At 39.0% G+C, this 23,716-nt stretch overlaps 2 protein-coding genes across 4 annotated transcripts in view; one reads left to right on the plus strand and one right to left on the minus strand.

The window, feature by feature from the left end:
• The window catches only part of LOC145988672 (monocarboxylate transporter 10-like), a 629,769-nt gene that overhangs the window by 83,732 nt on the left and 522,321 nt on the right, over positions 1–23,716 (minus strand). The gene's annotated exons all lie outside the window — the stretch shown is intronic.
• Positions 3,892–10,874, plus strand: LOC145989302 (uncharacterized). Of its 3 annotated transcripts, XM_083124635.1 has the most exons (3): positions 3,901–4,017; positions 5,745–5,874; positions 10,143–10,874. In XM_083124635.1, exon 3 carries the CDS (start codon positions 10,245–10,247, stop codon positions 10,644–10,646), a length of 402 nt encoding a protein of 133 aa, XP_082980761.1. In that variant the 5' UTR covers positions 3,901–4,017; positions 5,745–5,874; positions 10,143–10,244; the 3' UTR covers positions 10,647–10,874. The 3 variants fall into 3 exon arrangements, with proteins under 3 accessions (XP_082980762.1, XP_082980761.1, XP_082980760.1); XM_083124636.1 differs by lacking the exons at positions 5,745–5,874; positions 10,143–10,874 and adding an exon at positions 5,995–6,481 and having other exon boundaries at positions 3,892–4,017; XM_083124634.1 differs by lacking the exons at positions 3,901–4,017; positions 5,745–5,874 and adding an exon at positions 8,619–8,793.

The following is a 23,716-nucleotide window of genomic DNA, read 5'->3' on the forward strand; positions in this document are numbered from 1 at the left end:
ATTTAACAATATTATAAACAAATGAGTAAATAAATAACAATGAAATACATTAACGAATAATTTATTCATTCTTTAACCGCTGACGATTGTATGTGTCCTGTTTGCGGAGGAAAGTACAGCGATGACTTCAATGGAGAAAATTGGTTAAGGTGTGAGAATAGCAGCGAGTGGTTACATGAGGACGGTGTAAACATTGAGGAAGATGGAGTCACCTTTGTATGGGAAAACTGCAAATGATTTTTTGGGTGGTGATGATGCAGACATTCCTTTTGTGGTGGATTGTGCTTGTGTAGAGTATAAATGGTAATAACTACCAGGTGCACTTAGAACAAATGTAAAAATTTTGATATATCCAGCTTTATTTGCAGTTGCCCATATTACCCCTGGTCTATGCTCATATTACCCCTTGTCTGGGGTAATATGAGCAACTTGACATATTTTGTAAAATATTGTTTTTACAATAAACTATCTGTTTCTTCTTTTATCTGTTTTGGGTTAAAGTAGAAAACAAGCTAAGGAATCAAACGAAGAAGCGTGTAAAACTGTAACAAAATACGGACCTTAAGTTCTTTGTTGAAAAACCCTTAACTATGCTCATATTCCCCCGACTTCCCCTACAGGTGTTGCTTGTAGTTCTTCTAACGTGTGGAAATGTAAGTATAAGAAAATGTTAAAATGCTACTTGACGTCTATGTTGAAAAACAAGTAATTTTAACGAGGGAAAAACAATGTGCTCTTAGTTTTATTTACTTATCGCATTTGGCGCTGCAGTCGAAGTGTAATTCGAAACACTCACTTCCAGTCCAACAACAGAGACACCATTCTCGGAGGAAGTTCTCTTCAAGTACGGTCTTGCTCTGTCGGACACGGCATCAGAGTCGCCTAACTACAACCGCAATAGGACCTTGATTAGACGCCATGCAGACAGGCATGTGTTTCTCCGCCGCTGGAGTGGCCACGGTTCCTCATCCATGTATCTCACGTAGGCATCTCCGCCGAAGGAGGGCGACGAAACCCAAACGTGTGAATTACAGGTCCATGATACAAATTACGGTCTCCCGACCACGCCCTGTACTTCATGTCACGTGAACAAGGCAATAGGCCACGCCCCCTTAGATAACCAAATGACTATCATCATCTTTCACGCGGGAACGAATTCATTAGCATACAAGCAACTTTTCCGTCCTGAATCATCCCCTCGCCGTGGTGCAACAGCAAATAGAGCGATTGTTAATGCATTAACATATGGTTTCTAGCTTGTAATTTCATTAGAATTCTTGGAACGGAGCTTTATCCAATTAGGAAATGTAATTGTTAGGTTGTGTTGGGCGGAAATTTCTATTTGTCACAGCCACTACCGATGTAAGGAAATTTCTACTTGTGACAGCCGCTAACGATGTAAGGAAATTTCTACTTGTGACAGCCGCTACCGACGTAAGGAAATTTCTACTTGTGATAGCCGATACCGATATAAGGAAATTTCTACTTGTGACAGCCACTACCGATGTAAGGAAATTTCTACTTGTGACTGCCGCTACCGATGTAAGGAAATGTCTACTTGTGACAGCCGCTACCGATGTAAGGAAATTTCTACTTGTGACAGCCGCTACCGATGTAAGGAAATTTCTACTTGTGACTGCCGCTACCGATGTAAGGAAATTTCTATTTGTCACAGCCGCTACCGGTGTAAGGAAATTTCTACTTGTGACAGCCGCTACCGATGTAAGGAAATTTCTACTTGTGACAGCCGCTACCGATGTAAGGAAATTTCCACTTGTGACAGCCGCTACCGATGTAAGGAAATTTCTACTTGTGACAGCCGCTACCGATGTAAGGAAATTTCTACTTGTGACAGCCGCTACCGATGTAAGGTAATTTCTACTTGTGACAGACGTTACAGATATAAGGAAGCAACACTAACAACGGTATCGAGATGAGACGAGACTTGTCAGTAGTTCGGTCTCGTCTCGATTTCTAACATCTGTCTAGTTCTCGTCTAAAGTTTCGTCTCCCAATATGGAAAAATACCGAGAGGAAATTTACCACAATTAATTATATAAATCCATTGCCAAGATTTCAGTTAAAAATAATATTGTGCTTTTGCATTGACCATATTTTCGATTAATAGCGAACTTGCTAAAAATATCATGTTAGGAAATTTAAATGTGTAAGTTATGCTAGAAAATGCTTTGAAATTCACAACAGGAAAGGAACATAAAGCAACTTCAAAAATGATAAAAATACAACAAAACGGCGAAAAAATGCTGAAAATGGACTAAATGACAGAAAAAGGCTGGAAAATGAAAAATAAAAACAATGTTTTATGGTTCTAACAGAAGGCAAACGAACTATCCAGTTTAGCATTGTCTTCAGGCTTTATAAGGAAAGGTGCTTTGTCATCAACTTCCAAGCCCTAATAAATAATAATAATAATAATAGTAATAATATTTTTCTGTTCCAAAGAGAGATGCGATTATCTTGCAACTCACTTTCCCTCCCAAAGCAACAGTGGGAGAATTATGCGTTGCAAAAGATGCACTTTTCCTGGGCAACCGTATTTCGTTCACTTGCAAATAACTGTCTAGTTAAGTAGCTGAGAATATACCAAACCAATTCCCCGTTTCTCACAAGGAAACTTTTTTTTTTTGACCCGACCTACGATGCATCTGTTTCGAATTCGGAACCTAGTTCCGCCTTATTTATGCAGCCTCCCACCATATGGTTTCTGCCCCATATGTTACGGGATGGGTTGGGTGCACATGTGTGAAAAGACCACCCGCAAGTATGAATACGTCACTCACATCATCGCTAAGCCTCTGCAACCCTGCACGTGTGCGCGTGTGGGATTAGTTTGTTCTGTGCGCAATGCAGAAAATTTATGCACTTTTACTTCAGCAGTATATTTCGATACTTCATATGCTAAAATTGCAATTACTCGAATATTCACTGCGTGAATGTATGTTTACACAGTAGAACTTATTTTAACGAACTATTGGGCAAATTTTTATTCCACGGCAGAAATACATTGGGTACAAGGAGAGATTACATCTTAACTATTGACATTCCCAATAATGGACACGGACACTGAAAACTACCAGATTTTAAACTTGCGAACAACCACACTGGCATATACAGATTTTTTTTTTTTTTTTTTGAGGGAGTTGCGTTCTAGGGTGAGTGGGATACATAATAAAGCATATCGTAATTACAAATTTTGACCTTCGATTTGACTGACATGTTCAATAGCAGAAATGATAGTCAGGGCTCATTTTAAGGGGGTTTACATTTACCACTTTCGTTTTTCCTGAGTTATTTACCTAAATTATTGATTTCTCTGTGAACCTAAATTGCAGCACCCAGTTTGCAGGTTTATTATATTTTTATTATTATTTAGGATCATCTATTATTTTTCTTCAAATGCCTTCTCCTGAAAGGATTAATAGTATCATTCATTGATTTCTCGTTTTGACTCTGTCAAACAAGAGACTGTCGACTTTGGCCAACGTTCCTGTTCCTTGTAGCAAATCAGTTTTCACTTCTTGTATCAATGAATTCCTGAGAGATACTACACTAGTTTGGAAGTAAAGCATGGTTCTTGCACTTCATATCCATATCAAATGAAAATGAGGGGGGGGGGGGGATACATCCGATGAAAAGGAAGATAGTGATAAAGGAAATGGAATGTTTAAGCTTATCAGACTTTTATAAAGTATATTATTTCGTTGTGAGGATTGTTAGCATTCCAAGAATACATGTTAACATTTAATAGTATCACATAATATCAAATTCTTCAACCGAGATGTACAATTCCGTCCACGCCGATAGGTGGTGCTCTTGTACATATTGATAGTTTATGTCTGTTTAATTTGTGTTTTTTAACTTTGTACAAACATTTGTAACATCAATAGAAATAATAATGTTCCGGCAAAGTTACAGTTAAGTTTACATTTCTTTCTGAAGATATTTTAGAAGTTTGACAAACCTAAATCTTTGTATCTTACAATGATGAAAGTAAAGGTAAGATTAATATAAAGATACTTGCTTTGTAGAAAATGTGTACTTGTTCACAATATTGCCAAAAAATATTTGTGGTTTAAACATGAGATTCAGGAAACATTTAAATTGAACAGTGATTTTGGGCTGAGCTTCTTTGGTAATTTAATTAATGTCAATTACCATTTATTTGGAAACACCAAATGTCGATTAGGTGTTTGACATTGTGGTTTCATAATGTCAAAGAAATCGATAAGCCGAAAAAAATTATAGGGTTTTCAGTCGCCATATTGTATCGATTTCACTGTTTAATGTATTCACTCCATAATAATGATATACGAAGGTCACCAATAACGCTTTTTTTCGATTTTTTTCTAGGCTGTAAATAACAAGTGTTTCTTATTCGACGGTGTTCAAGAAAGAGGCAGGAAGTACTCTGAACCATAAGAACGTACTCTCATCGTATTTTCTCTGGAAAAGTGTTTAATCAAATGCATTTCCTTAGAGCCGTTACTCATCGACTATTAGACTGCCCGATAGCCACTGGCAATCAGTGCCGGATCTACAAGCTGCAAAACCCCGCAGTACGGGGGGCCCGGAGACAAGTAAGCTTTTAGGGGGCCCTCAGTCATTGACATAGTAGAGGGTTCGTATATGCGTATGCAAGAAACAAACTTAGATACTCAAGGGTACAGGAACGAATACAATATATGCAGGTAAAAGAAAAGTTAAATTCCTGTGCACATAGCACCGTGCCATGAAGGCACATTTAGGGAATGTGATTAGCACCACGCTGCGGCCGCCTTAACCCCCCCCCCCCGATACCTTTTGATGCAGCCGGAAAAATTCCGACAGATCAGCCACCCCAGATTTCTCGCGTGGCAGTCAGACTAGAATCAAATCAGGCTACAATTTCACGAGAAATGCAGGGGTGAAGATTTCTTCAACCTATCTTTAATCAGGAAAGAGTTATGACTGTAACAAATGTATCATTTTCCAGGTGTGAGTAAACAGTGTACTATATATATCACATAACCCCCTTCCCATTTAAAAAAGTTTGGGTTGGGTAGGTGTGTGAGTGTAGGTAGAGAGGGTCTTTGGTAATATTTTGCGGGGGAGGGGGCAAGACTTGTGGATCCGGCACTGTTGGCAATGTTCAAAATATACATTAAAAGGGGTCCCGCGTTCGATACCCGGTGGAGGCACAAGTGGTTCGGATCTCACTTTAAACTGTAGGTCCAGTCCCGATTAGCCTTACTGTGCATAAAGTGGACTTAAAACACCAACATTAAAAGAGATACGCATAGACAAAAGAAATAAAAGAAAACTGACATCCAACAACAATTTTTATATCACTTTTCAGTTTTAGGAAGCCATAAAGAAACTATTTGTAAATAGGTAGTTACGACTAAATCCAGCGTTACGTGTATGACATTTCACATGCAAAATGTAAGGTTCTTGACATGAGATTGGATTATATTCATAATGAATTGACTTCATAGGATTATGAAATATCTTGTGGTGTCTGCTAACAAATGCAAAAAATGCTTGATGACAAAGCCTGCTGAATGCGTATAAAGCATTATCGAAAATTTGTTACGAGAGTGAAGCTTTAAAAATGTAGTAAAATTAGACTTCTGTGAAGCATATAGGCTACAGATGCTAATAAATTTTGTTGGTGAAATATGCAAATTATATGCATTCACAAACATTGAAACCTTTATGCAATTAAAAATGCTTATAATTTTCAGATTAATTCATTTTATTATTTACATGGAGGAGGACTACTTTTCATGGAATGTTCCTAAGTAGAATCAAGATGACGGAATCCAATATGGCGGAGCTGTATGGTCATTTTCAGTTTACGAATCTTAGAACTGTGTAGGTGGTTTCTGAGTTTGGACCTGCCATCAATGTCAAATAATTATTTGTAAATAATCAGTAAATAACTTTTTTTTTCTCAAGACCACTTTAAAAACTCGTTGATGTACAATTTTGCAGAAAGTGCCTCCGAGAAAAGCGAAGCCAGCGTCGTGCATCGCAGACCCCTCCCGCAGTGACCCCCTCCAGGGGGACTTCAGGGAGACCGCCTCCAACGTGTGGGCCCTGCTTCAGCCCCCCACGGGGTTCTCAGAGTTCATCCCCACCGTCTCGGCTGCGCTCATAGAAGAAATAAGAACAGAACTGGCCTCAGGTCCTCTGTCCCTGTCCGCGGACATGCAGACACCAGAAAGAAGAAACAAGCAGTACCACTTCATTTATGTCGATTAAAGGCTTGAGCACTCAGCATAATCCGATGAAAAATTATACGCCAAAGATTTGCCAGCTCCACAGGAATCGACAGAACAATTAAATTGATTATTAGAATTTGCATTTTGACAAGTAAAAATAATCAAATATTTTCGGTTGAAAGTTAATTTAAACCTCTAAACCAACCATCACTGTTTTGAACGTATAGGATGGGAACACACCCAATGTATTGCAGAAATTAAAATATTTATAAGCTATGTTTGTATTTTAATGATTTTAAAAACACATTAGATTTAGGCAAATACTAATATTAGAGCAACAACTTTAAGCTTTTAAGAATCTTGGACGTGATGGAGCTTGAGTTTAATAACTACATAAGTTTTTGTAAAAAACTAATTGGATCCCAGTGACACAACACAGTACATTCTTGTCTTTAAATTTATTAATAGCCTATCAACAATAGTAATAACAAAAAGTACCTGCCATAACTGTTGTGCCATTTTTTAATTAAATCCTTAACATTATCAGCTCGTAATCAACGATTCCACGTTTGATTCATAGAAAGAAAGGTAGCTATACTTCATTCCACAGGCCTCATTTTATATGTATGTTTAGCCCCACTGTTACTAACCTACTACAACTTGCTATGTTATACTGGGTATATCTTTAATCTCAGGGAAAGATAGGCTAACTGGATTAAATTTTTGTTTCTCTAAACTTGATGACGTTGTAATTAACTCTTAATTAACATATTAATAGACAAACATTATGAAAAATATTTTTAAATTATGAATGTCGAAATTAATATTCTTTCGTTGACTAATGTGAACAAAATTTACACATTGTATTTCATGAAAATCAAATTCAATTGTTTTCACACACTACTAATAAAGTCCTCACTGAAAGCAAGATGCCTTCATGTATGACAAAAGTAATAGGAAATTAATCGTTCATCATAGACAACATGGTAAAGTATAAATCAATGCAGAAGCACCTTGAACGTTGCACATAATTGGAAAGCTAGTGTTGCTTGTGTATAATCATCTAAGATAGCTACTTTATGTGTGGGTGGTGGCTTGTTTATGTTAAGAAAACATATCATGTGGTTGATTTGATGCCGATGCAGAAAATATAGACTTCCTACCATCATTTACTTACGTTTTTGAACCTGAGCACAAAGACTAGTTAGATGGGGTCGAATATACTTGTTTAGCATTTGTTGTATAATCGAGGGCTATTTATTTTCAACAAACTTACGCGAAGGCAAAGATTAGATTGGGATCATACTGCTTGAATTGACAGTACCTAAGAAGATATTTGTACACCACTACTATGCATAAAATATTAACCAGGCACTATACTTTCCATCAAATTGATATAACATTAATTTTCGTTAATCTATTAATATTCTATTTTTTATATTATTTTGACATTAATTTCCTTGCCAGTACAGTTTCTTTTACAAATTTTAGCGATATTAACTACACTAAGGCTTGATAATGAATCTCTATTCCGATAACAATTTTTTACCTTTCTGCATGCAATATTGATATTACTCTTTACCTATTATTTTTAATTATTCTCATGAATAGTCCCATTAATTATGTTAGTGCACTAATTACAAGCATTTATACTATTAAATTATTATTATTGGTTCCGAAATATATTTCTAGATTCGTGCCTACAGAAGCAGGATACATTCTAAGGGAGACCATCAATACTTGGGAAGTCCAAACAATACGGCAACTGAGTTACCTACAGCTAGCTAGGAAATTTAGTCATGGGTTAAACCGCAACTTGCTATTTGCGTTTGTTCAAGCCAAACGTGCTACATTGCTGCAATGAATAGTTTAATTATGGTTTGCAATCCTCTCTATTTTGCAGTTGTTTTGCAATTCTCCCATTCAACAAAATATTTTCATGTTTCGAAAAGTTTATTAGGTATATCATCCATTCATTCATTCTATTATTTTGGACCTAACAGATTTTAAGCCGTTTTTGTCCCATTCTAATAAACATCATCCATACACTAAATCCATGAGGGCCTAGGTTTTCATTGCATGTTCATAAAACTTATTACTTCCGATCGGCCCACCAGGTGGACATAGCTGACGTTCGACGTTTTACATTTGAGTAACATGCATATTTATTTAGGACAGGGCTTTTGGTTATCTCCAACACGATTCCAGGGTGAAAGTTTAGGTGAAAAGCACGCTTTACTAGAAATGGTACATCCGAGTCTACGTTAAGACACGATAGAGAAGGTAATGGTTGAGATTAGCTACTTTCTTGCTTCAAGTTATCCAACTGTGTCAGGATAGGCCCTTCCACTCTGCTACTAAATGTCTATGGATACATCGGGAACATTCTTTTGTTTCCGATTAACGTTAATTTGGATTACAAATATGCCCTGAAAATTCTTCCACAAAAGTTACATTTTCTGTCTTGTTTTAGTAACGAACACAAAATTTACTAGAAAACTGATCATATACTGAAGGATTAATTGTTAGCTAAAGTTGTAAATTCAACAAGATGGGAGGCCATTGACAAGTAAGTCTAATTTAATGTAGAATAATTATTCAACTTGTTTCCAAATTGTGAAATAGCAATAGGCTACAAATAAACCTCGAAAAACCTGTTTAAGAAATAAGCATTGTTTCAGCAAGCTGTGTTTATGTGGACTTCTTAGTTTATAATGCTGAGAACTAAAAATCCAGACTCTTGATAAATTTACAATAAAATACAGTAGGTGGATATGTTATAAATATACACATGATTGCACACGTAGTATATTAAAGGAAAGATGTCGTTGTAGTTATACGTATTATTGATGAGAGTTATGGGCGATTGTTTGGAAATACGTTAACTGCAATATGTTACAGGTTTCTTCTACGACTCACAATATTAAAAATCCTCCAAAGTGTCTTTATTTATTTTGCTTTTTCCTAAGCCCTGAGGAGTCAGTAGCTGAGATTTTGGTTTCAGTAGTCGATGTGATCTGTTAATATGAAAAATACATTTAAATACAGAAAAAAATAGGCACGTAAATTTTCAGCATTTATTTATAATGTTATTAGGTACAATTGATTATTAAACTTTAACATTTAAATACATAAAACATTTTGTTGCTCAATTCGAGTTTTTATAGCACTGTACAGTTTTACGTCTCCTCAAATTACTTGACAGGTGCAAGTTGTTGCCATTCAAATAATTTCGTTTTTGTAGCTAAAAGCAAAAAAATATTTTGTCTACATTATCTACTATTCAAAGGAATCTTACGGACACTTTTAACGATATCATGTCAGCATACAATAATTTGACAAAGCAGATAAATTGTTTAAGTTAAAATCAATTAAATCAGTTGAAATCAATTAAATCAGTTGAAATCAATTAAAAGGGAAAATAGGCATTACTTACTTACCATGTCTTTCCATCACAGATACGTACAACCGCAACACAAAAGTTTAATTTATAACTATTTTTGGTGTCAAATTTACATCTACATACACAAAATTCGTGATTAAGATATCTGATTTTTCAATTCAGTAACATGATCTTGTGTTTATAATATCAAAAGAACAATTTCATATTTCATTGTATTGCACGAGTGAGCATTTTTTTTATTAACGAAATACAAACGTATTTTGACGAAGAAATTAAAGAAGTAATATGCTTAGGGACACTAGAGTACTGTATTAAGTCAATATTTACATTTAAAATGTTGTGAAACAAATACTTATTGCTTACATGTAAAATGGTTGATAATAATAATAATAATATACCATGCTTAAGCTACTGAAAGTTGAACCTATTTCATTCGTAATCTACACGTACGACTATGCTCGGTGTATTATTACTATTTTTATGAATGAAATTGATACAGAGTTTCTCATTTCTAGATACAGCGTTTGAAATCTGGACTTCAAATTTCTGAATCCTCCTCTCCAAAGTAATTCACAAAAGACATAACTCTTTCCGAAGCACAACAAAGTTTGAAGACCATGCCACTGAACGAGCCTCCACGTTCCAAACCACAGCGCTCAGACACGGAACTCCCTCCGTCGGGCAGGGCCCAGAAATGGCCCAGCGTGCACAATATGGCGTCGACGGCGCCCAGTTGGGACCTGCTTGCCCCCCAGTCCAAAACGAGACGAACGGGGTCGGCCGAGGACCACCACGAAGAACCAGCCAAGAACCCAGCCGTCACAGCATTGGCGAACGTTGTGCAAACAATAATTGCATTGGCGCAAGGGCGGGACGACGTCTCTGAAGAAGACCTTCAGTGCACTCTGCAGTACCTGGCAACTGTGAAGGACAATCTAGGAGCTTCTCCTCCGAATGTGGCTGGAGTTATGTATTATATAAATTTGCTCTTGCAAGCGCGGGAAGTGACAAGAGGATAGTGAAGCTATCTTCTACGTGAACTTTAACATGGATAGTCTCGACGGATTCCTAAATTGTAATGTTTGTCTAATACTGTGCGACATCAAGTTACAACCACGTAATCCATGTACGTTTTATGTAACGGTTACTCATTAATTAATTCTGGCCCGCAATCTTGAGGTAAGCATTTGCATTCAATTCTGAAGAAACCATTATCTAAATAAAATGAAATTTGGAGAAAAACTTTTCGTAGTGGTTTGTCTGTTTTGTGATTATTGTTTTGTGTTTGTAAGCAATGTTCATGCATGTAAAGCATACAAATCGGACCTTATATTTTTAACGTGTCCACTTAGGTTAGGTGTCCTTACAAGAATTGGCAACATCAAATGAAAATGTTACACGCCACGACAAGTTTGTGAAAAATATAATTAAAATTTGTACGGTACTATGGTATCCATTGTCTGTCTTTGCATTCTGACAGAGAACCGCTTTCCTAATCTTCATATGAACTATTATACTCTACGCATACGCCAGGGGCGTATATTCTAGGATATCTAGGCTACCTGCGAAGCCCAGGCTCAGAAAAAATTGCTTATTTCAACGAGAAGATGATGGCGTTTCAGGAGTTGGAAAACTTATTTTTAAAAGTTGTTACATTTATTCCCTTACGAGTTGGCAATCTTGGCAGCTTTCTTTGAAATTCACAATATGTAGAAAAGCACGGATGGAGTCCGTGAGTTTAGCATGGCGTTCATCTAGCATCAGTGTTGCGAACCCTCTCTTACCAGCATAGAATCAATCATCCCTGGAACGGGGGAATTTTGGAGTGAGGAAAGGGGAAAAGGTTTGCTTATGACAGGGAAATTCCTCCCCCTCCCCACAGGCATATTTTTGTCCATTCGAACATTATGATATAGCGAGATAGCCCAAATTCTGTACCCAGTACACGTCACCGGCATACACTCTTCTTCCTTGGCGCTACAGCCCGAGGTGGACTTTGGCCTTCTCCAATAAGTACCACTACAGAGCCAAATTCAAGCACTTTGAATCGAAACTCTTACAAATTCACACCGACATCGCCACCGCTGCTTCCAAACTGGAACAATTGAAAGTTGCTCAAAATATGGATTAATACGAGTATTAGTGGACGAGTATTCCACTTCAGTTATAAGCATCAACTTACCAGTGTCTTGCTTTTAAACTATTCAAAATGTTACATGAGAATATAAAAATATCCGATATGTAATACAGGTTCTATTTCCAAATAATACTTGGCAAAATCATTGGAAACTTCGAATTTTGCATAACTTGCACGATAACTAGACTGTAAAAGTGTCGTGCGGCATTCAAAATGACTGAAAAGGTTAGAAGTATCGGCCAGTATCGGTAAATAAAATCTGATACTTTCCGATAGCGATACCACTGGTATCGGCTCTGAGTGATATAATATCTTCAGAATTTCGATCTTTCTACAGCTGAACTCAAAAGATCCCTTCACTTTACAAAAATCCTGGAAACGTTCAGACATTAAGTTACACACATGAATTAACATTGCAGCTCTATGCATTTCTTGGGCACAACGTTCCAAATCTTCAGTTCTCTATTAGACACAAAGTTATCAATAGCTTTGAACGGCTTACAATGAAGGAAAAAGAAGCCGATGGCCATTTTTTGTAAACAAGTGCGTCCTACTTTGCAACTGGGCAGAAGCAGAGAAAAGTGTTTACTTATATATATTTTTTCGCCTTCTCCAGGCACCGGGGAAAGACTGAAGATGGATGAAGTTTCTGCGTACGATAACTTTGTTCGCAGCCTCGATAATGACGGGCTCCATTGTCGCCATGCATGTCGCCACAATGGGCGGTAATCGCTGGCAGAGATGGATGGCGCAGGACCTCTGCATTGCCAATCGCTTTTTTTTCCTCTTCATCATGCAGCGAAGGTTTGAAAAGAAAAGAAAAATGAGGAGGCAAGATGGGGGACAGCTGAGATGGATTAAGATTAACGGTGCAAAATATATATTGTTAAATGTTTACAAATTACTTAATTTAATTGAGAAGTACGGCAGTAAGGTATGCACCAATTTAAATTTGTGAAACTTGAGTTCGAGTTTTTCTTTATTTTCTTTATTTCGTTTGATTTTTATGTTTTGGACACTTCAGCACGTAGGTTAAATTTGCCCTTCACGCAATATGGGGATATATGCTCGTTAACTAAAACAAAAATTGAGACTAGAACTCTAACAAGAAAATAAAATATCTGTTAAAAATCTTCCTGTTTCAACTTTTAAAACTACAGTAATTTACTCATTCATTGCTCAACACGAGCTAAAACTATACTACCTTTGATGACTAAAATGTAGGCTACTTACCTATCAAAATCTGAGGCTGTAAAGGGGCACTTAGCACACAGAAGGACACACATAGTCCTATAGATCAGTGGTTTCCAACTTCAAAAGGTCCGAGGGCCAAAATTATATCCAGCAGTTGATAGGCGGGCCGCATTTTTTTTGGGGGGGGGATTAAAAATTTCTAAAATTGTAAGTACTGAACTGAAAATGTAGTACTTTCGCATGACCTAAATTTCTAAAATGAGGCAATAAAACAATGGAATTACAAATCAAAATTGTATAATTACAATTTATTTCACAAAAACCCAATACTTATGGATGAATTGAAAGAAATTAAAGACACACCATACAAATAAGAATCCTTCATAGTAAGTGTTCAATGTGAAAATTGAGCCCGATCTGCTTGTTTTATTAAAGTTGTAGCTATTTGAATTTCTGTATTTGAAAGCCTCAGAAGGTGAAGCAGTGAAGAATCTGCCAGTCTGCTTCTGTAGCGGTTCTTGACTAACTTCATTGAATAAAAAACGCTTTCACACGTGTATGTGCTGCCGAACATCGATGTCATTCTTTGCTTCCTAGTTTTAAGGAACACATCGCCTTGCAAATCACGCAATTCAAGTTGGAGAGAAGCTATTTTAATTTTCAATCTTACGTTCTTTGGAGATATTGCTCATTTCGATATTTGCACAATCTTTAACAATCATTCACAGTACAATCCGAGTTGGGACACTGGAACTCTCTTCGTTCTTCGTGCGTAGTAAAACATATCTCTATAGCGCCGCTCTGCAGTTTGTTTCTGAACTCAAAGAGTGAAGCCTTCGCGGAAGCAGGCGAGTTCATTCCACATAGCGAAGGGATGGAATGCATGGTGTGAAGAGAAAGTTACGTCACTTTAGATTCTTCTGATTATCATTATTGACTGCAAAATCAATTCCACCTGTGATATTGTCTTTCTTCACAGAACATCAGTTCCTTCAGTAAAAAAAGAACGTCTTTTAATAAAAAAAAAATACTTCATAAAGTTCACTTGATGCACAGATAGGCTAATCGGGACTGAACGTACAGTTCTAAGTGGGATCCAAACCACCACCATGTGCCCCCACCGGGACCCTCTTGATTACAAGGCGGCGACGTTACCACAATGTCGTAGCGGAGGCTCTAAACTTAACATATAGAAAGAAGTTATACGAATGTTTATATGCAAGGTAACACGCAATAAAAAGGCCAAGCAGCGCTGAAGCTACATCAGACTTACGCATCTTGAGCTTGCACTTGTGGAAACCAGTAACAGCTGCTGCCTGGACACTGCACAAGGAGTAAACAGCAGAGCAGGAACGGCGGATCCACTTGTGTTGAGAGGTAACAAATATTGCTTATCCGAATATCCGGATAGTACGATATCCGAGTATTCAGATAATCTGTGTATTCACATCGCTATTTACTTTTCAAGTTCAGTAAGTTATTCTGGTAAGGATGGTGCCTGAAATTAATAAACATTAAAATGCTGACCAACGTAACGTTTCCACCCTCTAACAGAGTCTTCTTCAGACGAATGTTCACAATAAATTGATGAAAGATGCAACCATCATCTTATATATACACTCCCAGTACAGGGTCCATACAAAAAAAGAGGAAATATTGACCAAATAAAGGATCTCCTATTATTATTATTTTTTTGTTACCGCAGAAACCTTTGTGCATTTATATTGAACCTAGCCATGCAGAGATCTGTTGTAGGAAAAAAAGTTCAACATTTAAAAAATACGTAGAGAATACGTGAAACGGATAGACAGATTGGATGAAGGATTTGTAGAGAATCCGTACACAAAAATACGAACGTGACTAATAAAAATACGTGGAGAGCCAGTAAGACGGATGAACGATAAAACTATACGGATAATGCACACATTCGGGTATTTCGGATATCGGATATTCCAGATATCCGGACAATTCCAACATCCGGATAATTAGGATATCCAGAAAATCTTAAATTCAAAATGTCTTATATAGAGATATTTGAAATTCGGATAGGAAATTATCCAATATCCGGATTTAGCCACCACTAGTTTGTACCGGAACCCGCACCTGCGCATGCGTGACAGAGTCGACACAATGCACAATACAGTAAAACCTCGTTAATCCGGGCTAATGGGGGGATAAGTTGACCGGTTTAACGAAAGTCCGGATTAACTTAAATAAGAACAGTAGAAAGTGTACTAAAAGTCCGTTTATACACTGCTCAAAATAATTAGGGGATCAGGCAAAAATAAGTAGGGGATCAGACCAGATATGTTGTCAGCGCTTGTATGAGCTACAATCATCTGCTAAATCCCCATAAACGAAAGTTCCAGTGCCTTAAACATGATGTAACCTTTGCACTGGTGATATCAAAGGGTAGAGTGGAGGAGTGTATGCGTGCTGGTGTTGTATGCTAGTCATCTCTGGTTAGCGATACAGTTCAGTTGGGGGAGGTAAAGGTTCAGGTGAGAAAGGCAATGCCACACCAATGTGATTTACCGGAAGCTATGGCTTGGAGAGCCATAGGAAGGATTGAAGCTGGGCAGTCACAATGCCAGGTAGCACACGCCATTGGAGTGTCGCAAAGTGTAATTTCCAGACTATGGAATCGTTTTGAAACGACAGGAAGTATTCGCAGAAGACAAGGCCAAGGTCGTCCACCACCAACAACATCGAGGGAAGACCGTTAACTCTTAATCACAGCCCGTCGGAACAGGAGGCAGAATGCAACACTACTGCAATGTGCTTGGCAAACAGCAACGGGATGCAGAGTGTCATCGCAAACTCTCCGGAATCGTCTTCATGAAAGTGGCCTCTATGCACGTAGGTCCATGGTGTGTGTTCCATTAACGTTACAACACCGTAGAGTCCGTAGAAACTGGGCGGAGGAATATCGTGGTTGGGGACATGCCGAATGGAGGTCTGTTCTGTTCTCTGATGAGTCGCGATTCAGTGTGGAACCTGACAATCGACGTGTTCTCATCTGGAATGAACGCGGAACACGAAACAACCCAGCTTTTGTGCACGAACGCTCCCGATATGGTGGCGGTGGACTGATGGTATGGGCAGGAATCACTATTGGTGGACATTCGGACCTGCACATCATCCGCGATGGCACCTTGACAGCTCGAAGGTATAGATACGAGATCCTCCGACCTTATATCGTGCCTTATGCTGGTGCCATTGGTGATTCTTTCTGTTTCATGGATGATAATGCTCGTCCACACCGAGCTGGGTTGGTGGACGACATGTTGGACAAGTAGGGTATCGAGTGTCCGCCCTGGCCAGCTTGCTCTCCAGACTTAAATCCAATCGAGCACATCTGGGATACACTAGGCCGACAAGTTGCAGCTCGATCAGCACCTCCCACAACTCGTGCAGGGCTGGAAATTGCCCTTCTGGCAGAGTGGCGACTTATCCCCAACAGCTCATTGACCAGCTCATTGATTCCATGCCACGCAGGTGTGCAGCAATATTGGCCGTTAGGGGAAACATACACCGTACTAGAGGAGAGTTGCTGTAGTGTTTGTGTCTGTTTTTGTGCTTTTTTGTGTGCTGTCCTACTGATGCTCTAATTGTCATATCACGTCACATGTCATTAATGTCATTAACATTAGGTATCATGGCAGCATATCTTGCTGTAACTAATCTCAGAATGAAATAAAGGATATGGTATTAGTATGCCTACATGAGCTTTGATATATGGTATGATCCCCTACTTATTTCTGCCTGATCCCCTAATTATTTTGAGCAGTGTAGCAACAAAACACGTGTATTATGGTGTATTTAAAGGGCATAGGCCTAAATACACTATACAGTACAGTACAAAGTCTGCGGGAAACAGAATTTCATCACTGGTTGACTGCCTTTTTCTTGGAAAGTTCACTTGTTGACTTCTAGCCACATTAAAAACCTTGCATTCTGCTTTTTTTTTGGGGGGGGGGGCTTTTGCCTGTCCGGATTAAGCGAAGTACGGCTTATCGCGGTCCGGATTAACGAGGTTTTACTGTATTGTGAAGTCAAAACAGCCCGCCCGCCCAATCCATGTGACAGAAGCGGCAAGCGGCATGTGCAGCTTGTCGGGGCACAATTTTTTGTGTAAGTTGGGTTGCCTAATGTTGTTGTTCGGATATTATTGCTGTACAGCAAAAGCAACTTGTTAAGTAGAGCATACCGTTCGACATCCAAGTCAACGGCCATGTGTTATTTACGATGAGCTTAAATTTCTAGTTAGGTTCTGATCAAACATTAATTTTGGTAAACAATTGTAACAGAACAATTTCCTATTCGATTTTCAGCAAATGAAGCTTCGTACGCCACCAAACAATGTAAACAAACAGACGAAGAACAACAATCTTTAGTTAGGATTATGCAAATGTGTCAGGGCCCGCCACACGCCGTCTGTGTTTGCACCGAGCTGAGAGTTGTCTGTTCCCTAAATCCTCCAAGGAACGAGTGCAGCCTGCTTCCACAAACAGATCTGAATAATAACCCGTTAGACACGGTTTCTGACGCCTTTGGAAGTTTGTAATCGGATTCTAGTGACTGAAAGGACATAGGATATATAATGAGAGAGACTGACAATTTCTCCTAGGAATTATGGTATTGTTTGCACGAAACCAATGTATTTCTGTAATTGGATGTTTGAGGTTTTCAAGCTCAAGTAAGGATTGTTTATCTAACTCAATATTACTGACAATATCATTACTTGAAGTGAAAGTATTTACAGTTATCTCGTGTGTTTGTGTGCGTGAGAGTTGGGGGCCATATTGGACAACAGGACGTCAGAAGGAGAAAAGAAATCAGTCAAGGTGATTAAATATGATGGACTTGCAAGCTGCCGTAACAAAACTTTGGGAAATATACTTAGTCCGGGTAGAAGAGATATTTTGTTCACGTAGCAGCAAAAGTAATAGCAGGCGAATTGTCTATCAGCATTTTCATCAGTGATGAATTCAAAGGGTGGTCCTTGGAGGAAATCCCGCCCGGAAATTGAAAATCGCCTCCCGAAAATTTAAGTAACCTGGCGCATTCGAACAAGCAGCCATGTTCAATGTCGCTTTCATATTTTCTGTCTTTTTCTTGTAGTAATAAGAACTGATTCAGTACTCTTTATAACTAAAAATCAAAATAATGAACGAATTTAAATTTGTACACCACCAGAAACAATCGCAAACCTTAGGTACGCCATATTGGGTGCAGGTACAGTAAGATCCGTGAGTATTACCGTGCAAATTGTCCATCACCATGTTCGTGCACTTTATTTGACCCAATAAGAGCTTCAAGAATTAAAAGAAAACTTCAAACAAGTCCTTGACAACATCTGCACCAGCATACATAAAAATCCATCGCTTACAAACACATAGGATGCAAGAGAAAAATTAATGAAAATAGTCATGGACAATTTGCCGAGCAATACTAGTAGATCCCACTGTACCTTACATATCAGAAGTAAGAAGCAATTTTAATATATTAGTATTGTTTTATTGGCATTAAAATTTGGTGCTTGTTTTCCACAATATGATGATAACGAATTGAAATAAAAATATCAATGAGCATTAACAGATTTCCATTCCTTAAACCAAGACAGGATGTAGGATAAAAAAGAATGGAAATAGTGATGGACAATTTGCTATATCTTTGTCGTTGACTGAACAAGAATGCGTTGTATCTTTATACTCTTTCGCCTCTGACTTAAGCTTCAACAGCACATAACGTATTCTATCATGAGCCACAATATACATTATAATTTGTGAAATCTACCTGTTAGTTCTTTAAATTATTACACTTTGAAGACGAGTGCTTCGAAATGAATAATTCGTTTTGCTTCTTATTGTGTCTCGCCAGTTTAATACAAATGATCTGCATGCCCGAAGGAGCACATAGATTGACCTTGATAAATGATTTTTAATTATAGCCGAGTCGTCCACGGAATGGTTATAGCTTAATCTTCCCTTTAGTCTGTCGTAAAGCACTCTCACCTGTTTATGTTTACACCCACAGCGAGTACACAACGTGCATAATTCATGAAACAAATCATGTCTTTCATTTTTGCTCAAACCTTGTTAGTTCGGCACCGGGCCGTAAATCACGAGTGGCGCTGCAGTCTCGCAGATGCTAACGAAGTGCACCATACATCAACAGAAACTCACGAGGAGATTTCTGCAAAGGAGACTCACTGCGCTTCAAAGCTCGCATTTAGGACATCTGTGGTAATTGAAAGAAGAACTGGGCACGGTCGGAGACGAAAAATATAATTCTGTTTTCAATTTGAATTTGACTAAAAGTAGCGATGACTAGTGGCGCTCATAATTCTTCGCTACGCGAACAGAAGTGACAGGTTTCGAATCCACCTTGGAAGAAATTTACGTGATATTTAAGTAAAAGTTCTGATGTATTTATGTAATATTTATGTATCAGCGGTCGCGACTATATTTCCAGGACATGTTCTATTAATTTTCCGACTGTGACGCACGGCCTGTGGGCGGGGCGCAATGATTTGTGTCGCGGCTTTTGCTACGATGCAACCAATCAAGAGGCGGGTCACAGAAAGGACCGTTAGGTTATTAAACTCGGACGCCTCTTGCTGTACTCGACGCCACTTTACAAGACTTCTGCCTTTCAAGCTAAGATTAAGTCTCTTATCTCATTGGAAGTGACAACAATAAAGTTTCTTCACACTATTGTTGCACATTGGCGTCGCGGGGAAATTCCATTATTTGAAAAAAAAAAAAACATATGTACGAGGGTGGATAAATAAATAAGGCAACAAGATCCATAAAAGCTACAATAACAATCATGTTTGATACTCATGTTTCTGTGTTACAGGAATTGGGGTTACTTCAAGTAGCCAATAGTAATCGAATTAGAACGTTATGAACATGGTTGTATATCTTTCAGTAGCATGTGCACCAATTAATTACAATCTTAATCAAAAGATCTATAAGCCAGGTGTCGCAAGATGATAATAAATGGAATGCCCATTCATAATTTTATCAGTTCTCGATGAATGGCCATTAGTTTTGTTTCCTTTGCACACATGATATGAATCAATTCCTATAGTTCTATATTTGACCACGTCTAGGGGTGCCCCCCTCAATATGTATAGCAGTCTTAATTCTGCGACTATGCATGGTACGTGCCTGCCGAAGTAGTGGACCTGTAAAAATTGGATTTCATTTATATTTTTAATGATTTTTTTATTGACATTTTAACTTTAATTACTGATCTGCCCTTGTACTTAGTGTCCCAGAAACTTGGGGGGATGCATCAATGCATTTTCCGCTCCCATAGTGACACGAGGGGGAGGAGGGGGCGGGAAGGTACACACTATCATTGTGAGAAGGCTCCATAATCACTCTCAGTTAATATTTTTTTATGTATATATAGGGAAATACAGTGTCTTCAAATCATCTACGAGTATTCGTTCAGTAGATAATAATCTTACGAGATGTTACTGCTACAAAATGTTGGGCAGAAGAGAATAGCGCAGAATAGTGATGCCAAAAAAGTTGAAGTTTCCCCAGAAAACTTTCTTTCAAGAGGTGTTTTCGTTGCACACCTGTGTTTGCACAGTAGAGAGGTACAGTTCACCGGGCTCATTTTTGGAGGTGATGTAATCAGCACCACACTCGGTCCGCTTTTACCGCCAGGTACTCATTAATTAAATGATGACCGGTTGATTGAGAATTTTAAGTCCCCTTCATGCTAATCGGGACTGGACCTACAGTTTAAAGTGGGGATCCCAACCACTATGTGCCTCCACCGGGTATCGAACCCGGGACCCCTTGAATACAAGGCGATGACGTTAGCACTGCGCCATCGGGGAGGCAATGAAAGGATGGGTTTGCTCAAGAGTGGTAATTTATGAAGGGGCCTTCCCGGAAAATTCCCACTTGGGATCATGTAACCCAAGGTCAGAACTCTGGTCGTCTGCAAGACGGTCGCCATTCTGACAGGACCCCTGAGGGTCTACCATAATAATACTACTGTTACTAATGATAACACTACCACTACCAACAATAGGTAATAATAGTAGCTTTCTTATATTCAGTTTATCATTATTTGACTTTTACGGTCTTATGGAAAAGGAAAGTCCAAGGGAAATTGCAAAACAGGAGACAACATACTTGTATCTGTTTTTTATTACATTTTTTAATATGAATATTATTCATATTTGCCGTATTGTCGTGCAGAAGATAGGGATTGAATTGGAATAATTCCTCAGGGTCCCAACTTCCTCCTTGATTACAGGAAGTCTGGATCGCAGAGCCACTTGTGTAGGGACTCTTGAGAGAAAAGTTCCTGTCTGATAATGTTCTCCCAGTGAATCAAACCTTGGCATTCCGATTGATGGTCAGGCACCGTGTCTACTCTATAAGATCTTTATAAGATCTTAACCAGGGCTAGAACCTGAGACCACTTTTCAAAGACGGTCGACTAAGATAGACGTAAAGTAAGAAAAAAAACCCTCCGTAGCGCAACATCCCTTTGAGGGCCAAAGGCTTTTCAAGTGATACTTTCTTTGGATTAGGATTCGGCTAATTTCTTTTTCGAGTACACTGTCAAGGGAATCTGTGAAGTAAGTCCACGCATAACGGTAGAGAAGGGGAGAAAACGAGAGGGCGGAGCAAAGCAGTGCACGCTACTGTAAACGGCTGGTAGCTGAGCCGCGTTTTCGCTTTTCTCTCGCGCGTTCATTGGTCGAGCGCAAAGGCTCGTTCCCGTTCGCTCGTTGCAGAGAATTCCGGGACAAAGTAGCTTCTCATTGACCTCTCGATGCTAGATCATTCAAATGTTGACTATCCAACCATGGCGAAAACGCCAACCGTTAGGCCACGCAAGTGCTCACTGAAATGATAAACAGTTTATTTAAAACGTGTGCATCCTACTTACAAACTAATTGCGCCTAGTTAATCTAATGTCGCATACCTTCATCCGAACACGAAGATATATGCCAAATTAAATGGAGGAACGGCAATGCTGGAATTCCTGAATGAAGTTACCAAACTTGCTGCATCGCTTCCCCTCCCCGCGTCGTGTCTGACCCGAATTGCTCCGCCTAATGCGTTGCCCAATCGAGTATATCGCAACTGGTGACGCTATTTTTAATAAGCGTGGCTGGCAGCCGTCAACAATGATCGGAACGCAAACATCCCGCAACTATAACGATCCGTTTTTTATCTTCTGCCTCAAATATATTTACGACGTCTAGCCTCTCACGACTTGCTACGTCATCTTCAAAATTTGAAAAACCTGAAAAAATTATAAATGGCCGACAGATCTACACGCAAGCCTGAAATATCGATTTTGAACACTTGAAGGATATAGAAATAAGTTATTTTTATTTTTGAAATTATAATGCGATAAGGGTTGTTCGAAATGATATGGAATGGCCCGATTTTAAGTAGTTCCTCACCACTACACACACGCGTGCGCGCAAATGATGTTATAAATAATATGTTTGATGTTCTACAGGTTTACGGATAAGCAGCAGTCAGAAACAGTGTTGCCAGTGTAACATATTTTACAGTAAAAGCCGAAAAAATTATGGAACATGGACATTTTTTAAAAAAAAAATCTCCCCGGTTACACACAAAAATATTGCCAGTCTGATTGCACCTCCTGCAAGTACAGTAACTAAAGACTATAATAACCCATAGCTCTACAGGCCCGTGAGGGTCTTGGCTTACCTACCGACTGCTGGTCTCCCTCCCACACTGTTCCTCCGTCACCTGTTGTAGCGTGGAGATCTTAGACCAGTAGTGGAGTGTCGGGGGATCAGCCCGACGAGCCCCTAGCCGTTGCAGGAACCAAAGACTATATTGTACAATTTTCAGAAATTTTGAGATGGATGTTTTTGAGAAAATGATTTCTGAAAAATGGGCAAAATTGATTTCTATCATTTTTTCAAAAGAATTTTGTACATGACGTTAGAAGTTATTGCAGAAATGGCATTGCAAACAGTTAGCACAGTTCCCATATTCTATTATCCCAGCAAAACTCATGCCCTGTTGTTAAAAAAAATCTTATTTTGATTCTTAATTTTAGAGTTGAAGAGGGTTTCATAAATATGTCCCTTTATAAGGTTTTCGAAGTATTGGGTTGGTGCGAATGAAATGTCCGGCCCAGGTGCGTCATTGCCAAAGGCCAAAAAAATCAAAACTACAATACCTGGTTAATCAAAATAGTCGCCGTCTGCAGCCACACACACTTTTGTCATCGCTCAGCCAACAATTGGATTCCATGGCGAAAGAAGTCTGGAGTCTGAGACGCATAGAACTGCTCAACGGCATGTTGCACCGCCCGATCATCAGCGAAGGTGTTCCCTATCAGGAAGTGATCGAGATGCCGGAAGAGATGGTAGTCAGTGGGAGGGAGGTAGGGAGAATATGCTGGATGAGGAAGGGTTTCATATTGCAACTCATGAAGAGCCTGCACTGTCCTTTGCGCGACATGTGGGCGAACATTGTCGTGCAACATGAGGACACCATGTCTGTGGACCATTGCTGGATGCTTGCGGAGAAGTTTGCGGTGCATTTCATGGAGTTCAGCACTGCATCGATCTGCATTGATGGTTTCACCTCGCCTGAGAAAGACATGATGGATCACACCCAACATAGACCACCATACCAGCAACAACACCTTCCGTGGGTGGAGAGGTGGTTTCGGAAACCGTCCTGGACGTTGATCACGATCCAACCATTGTCCTGATCGTTTACG

Source organism: Lepisma saccharinum, chromosome 6 (genome assembly GCF_977018435.1).
Source record: "Lepisma saccharinum chromosome 6, izLepSacc3.1, whole genome shotgun sequence".
NCBI classification, from domain to species: Eukaryota; Metazoa; Arthropoda; class Insecta; order Zygentoma; family Lepismatidae; genus Lepisma; species Lepisma saccharinum.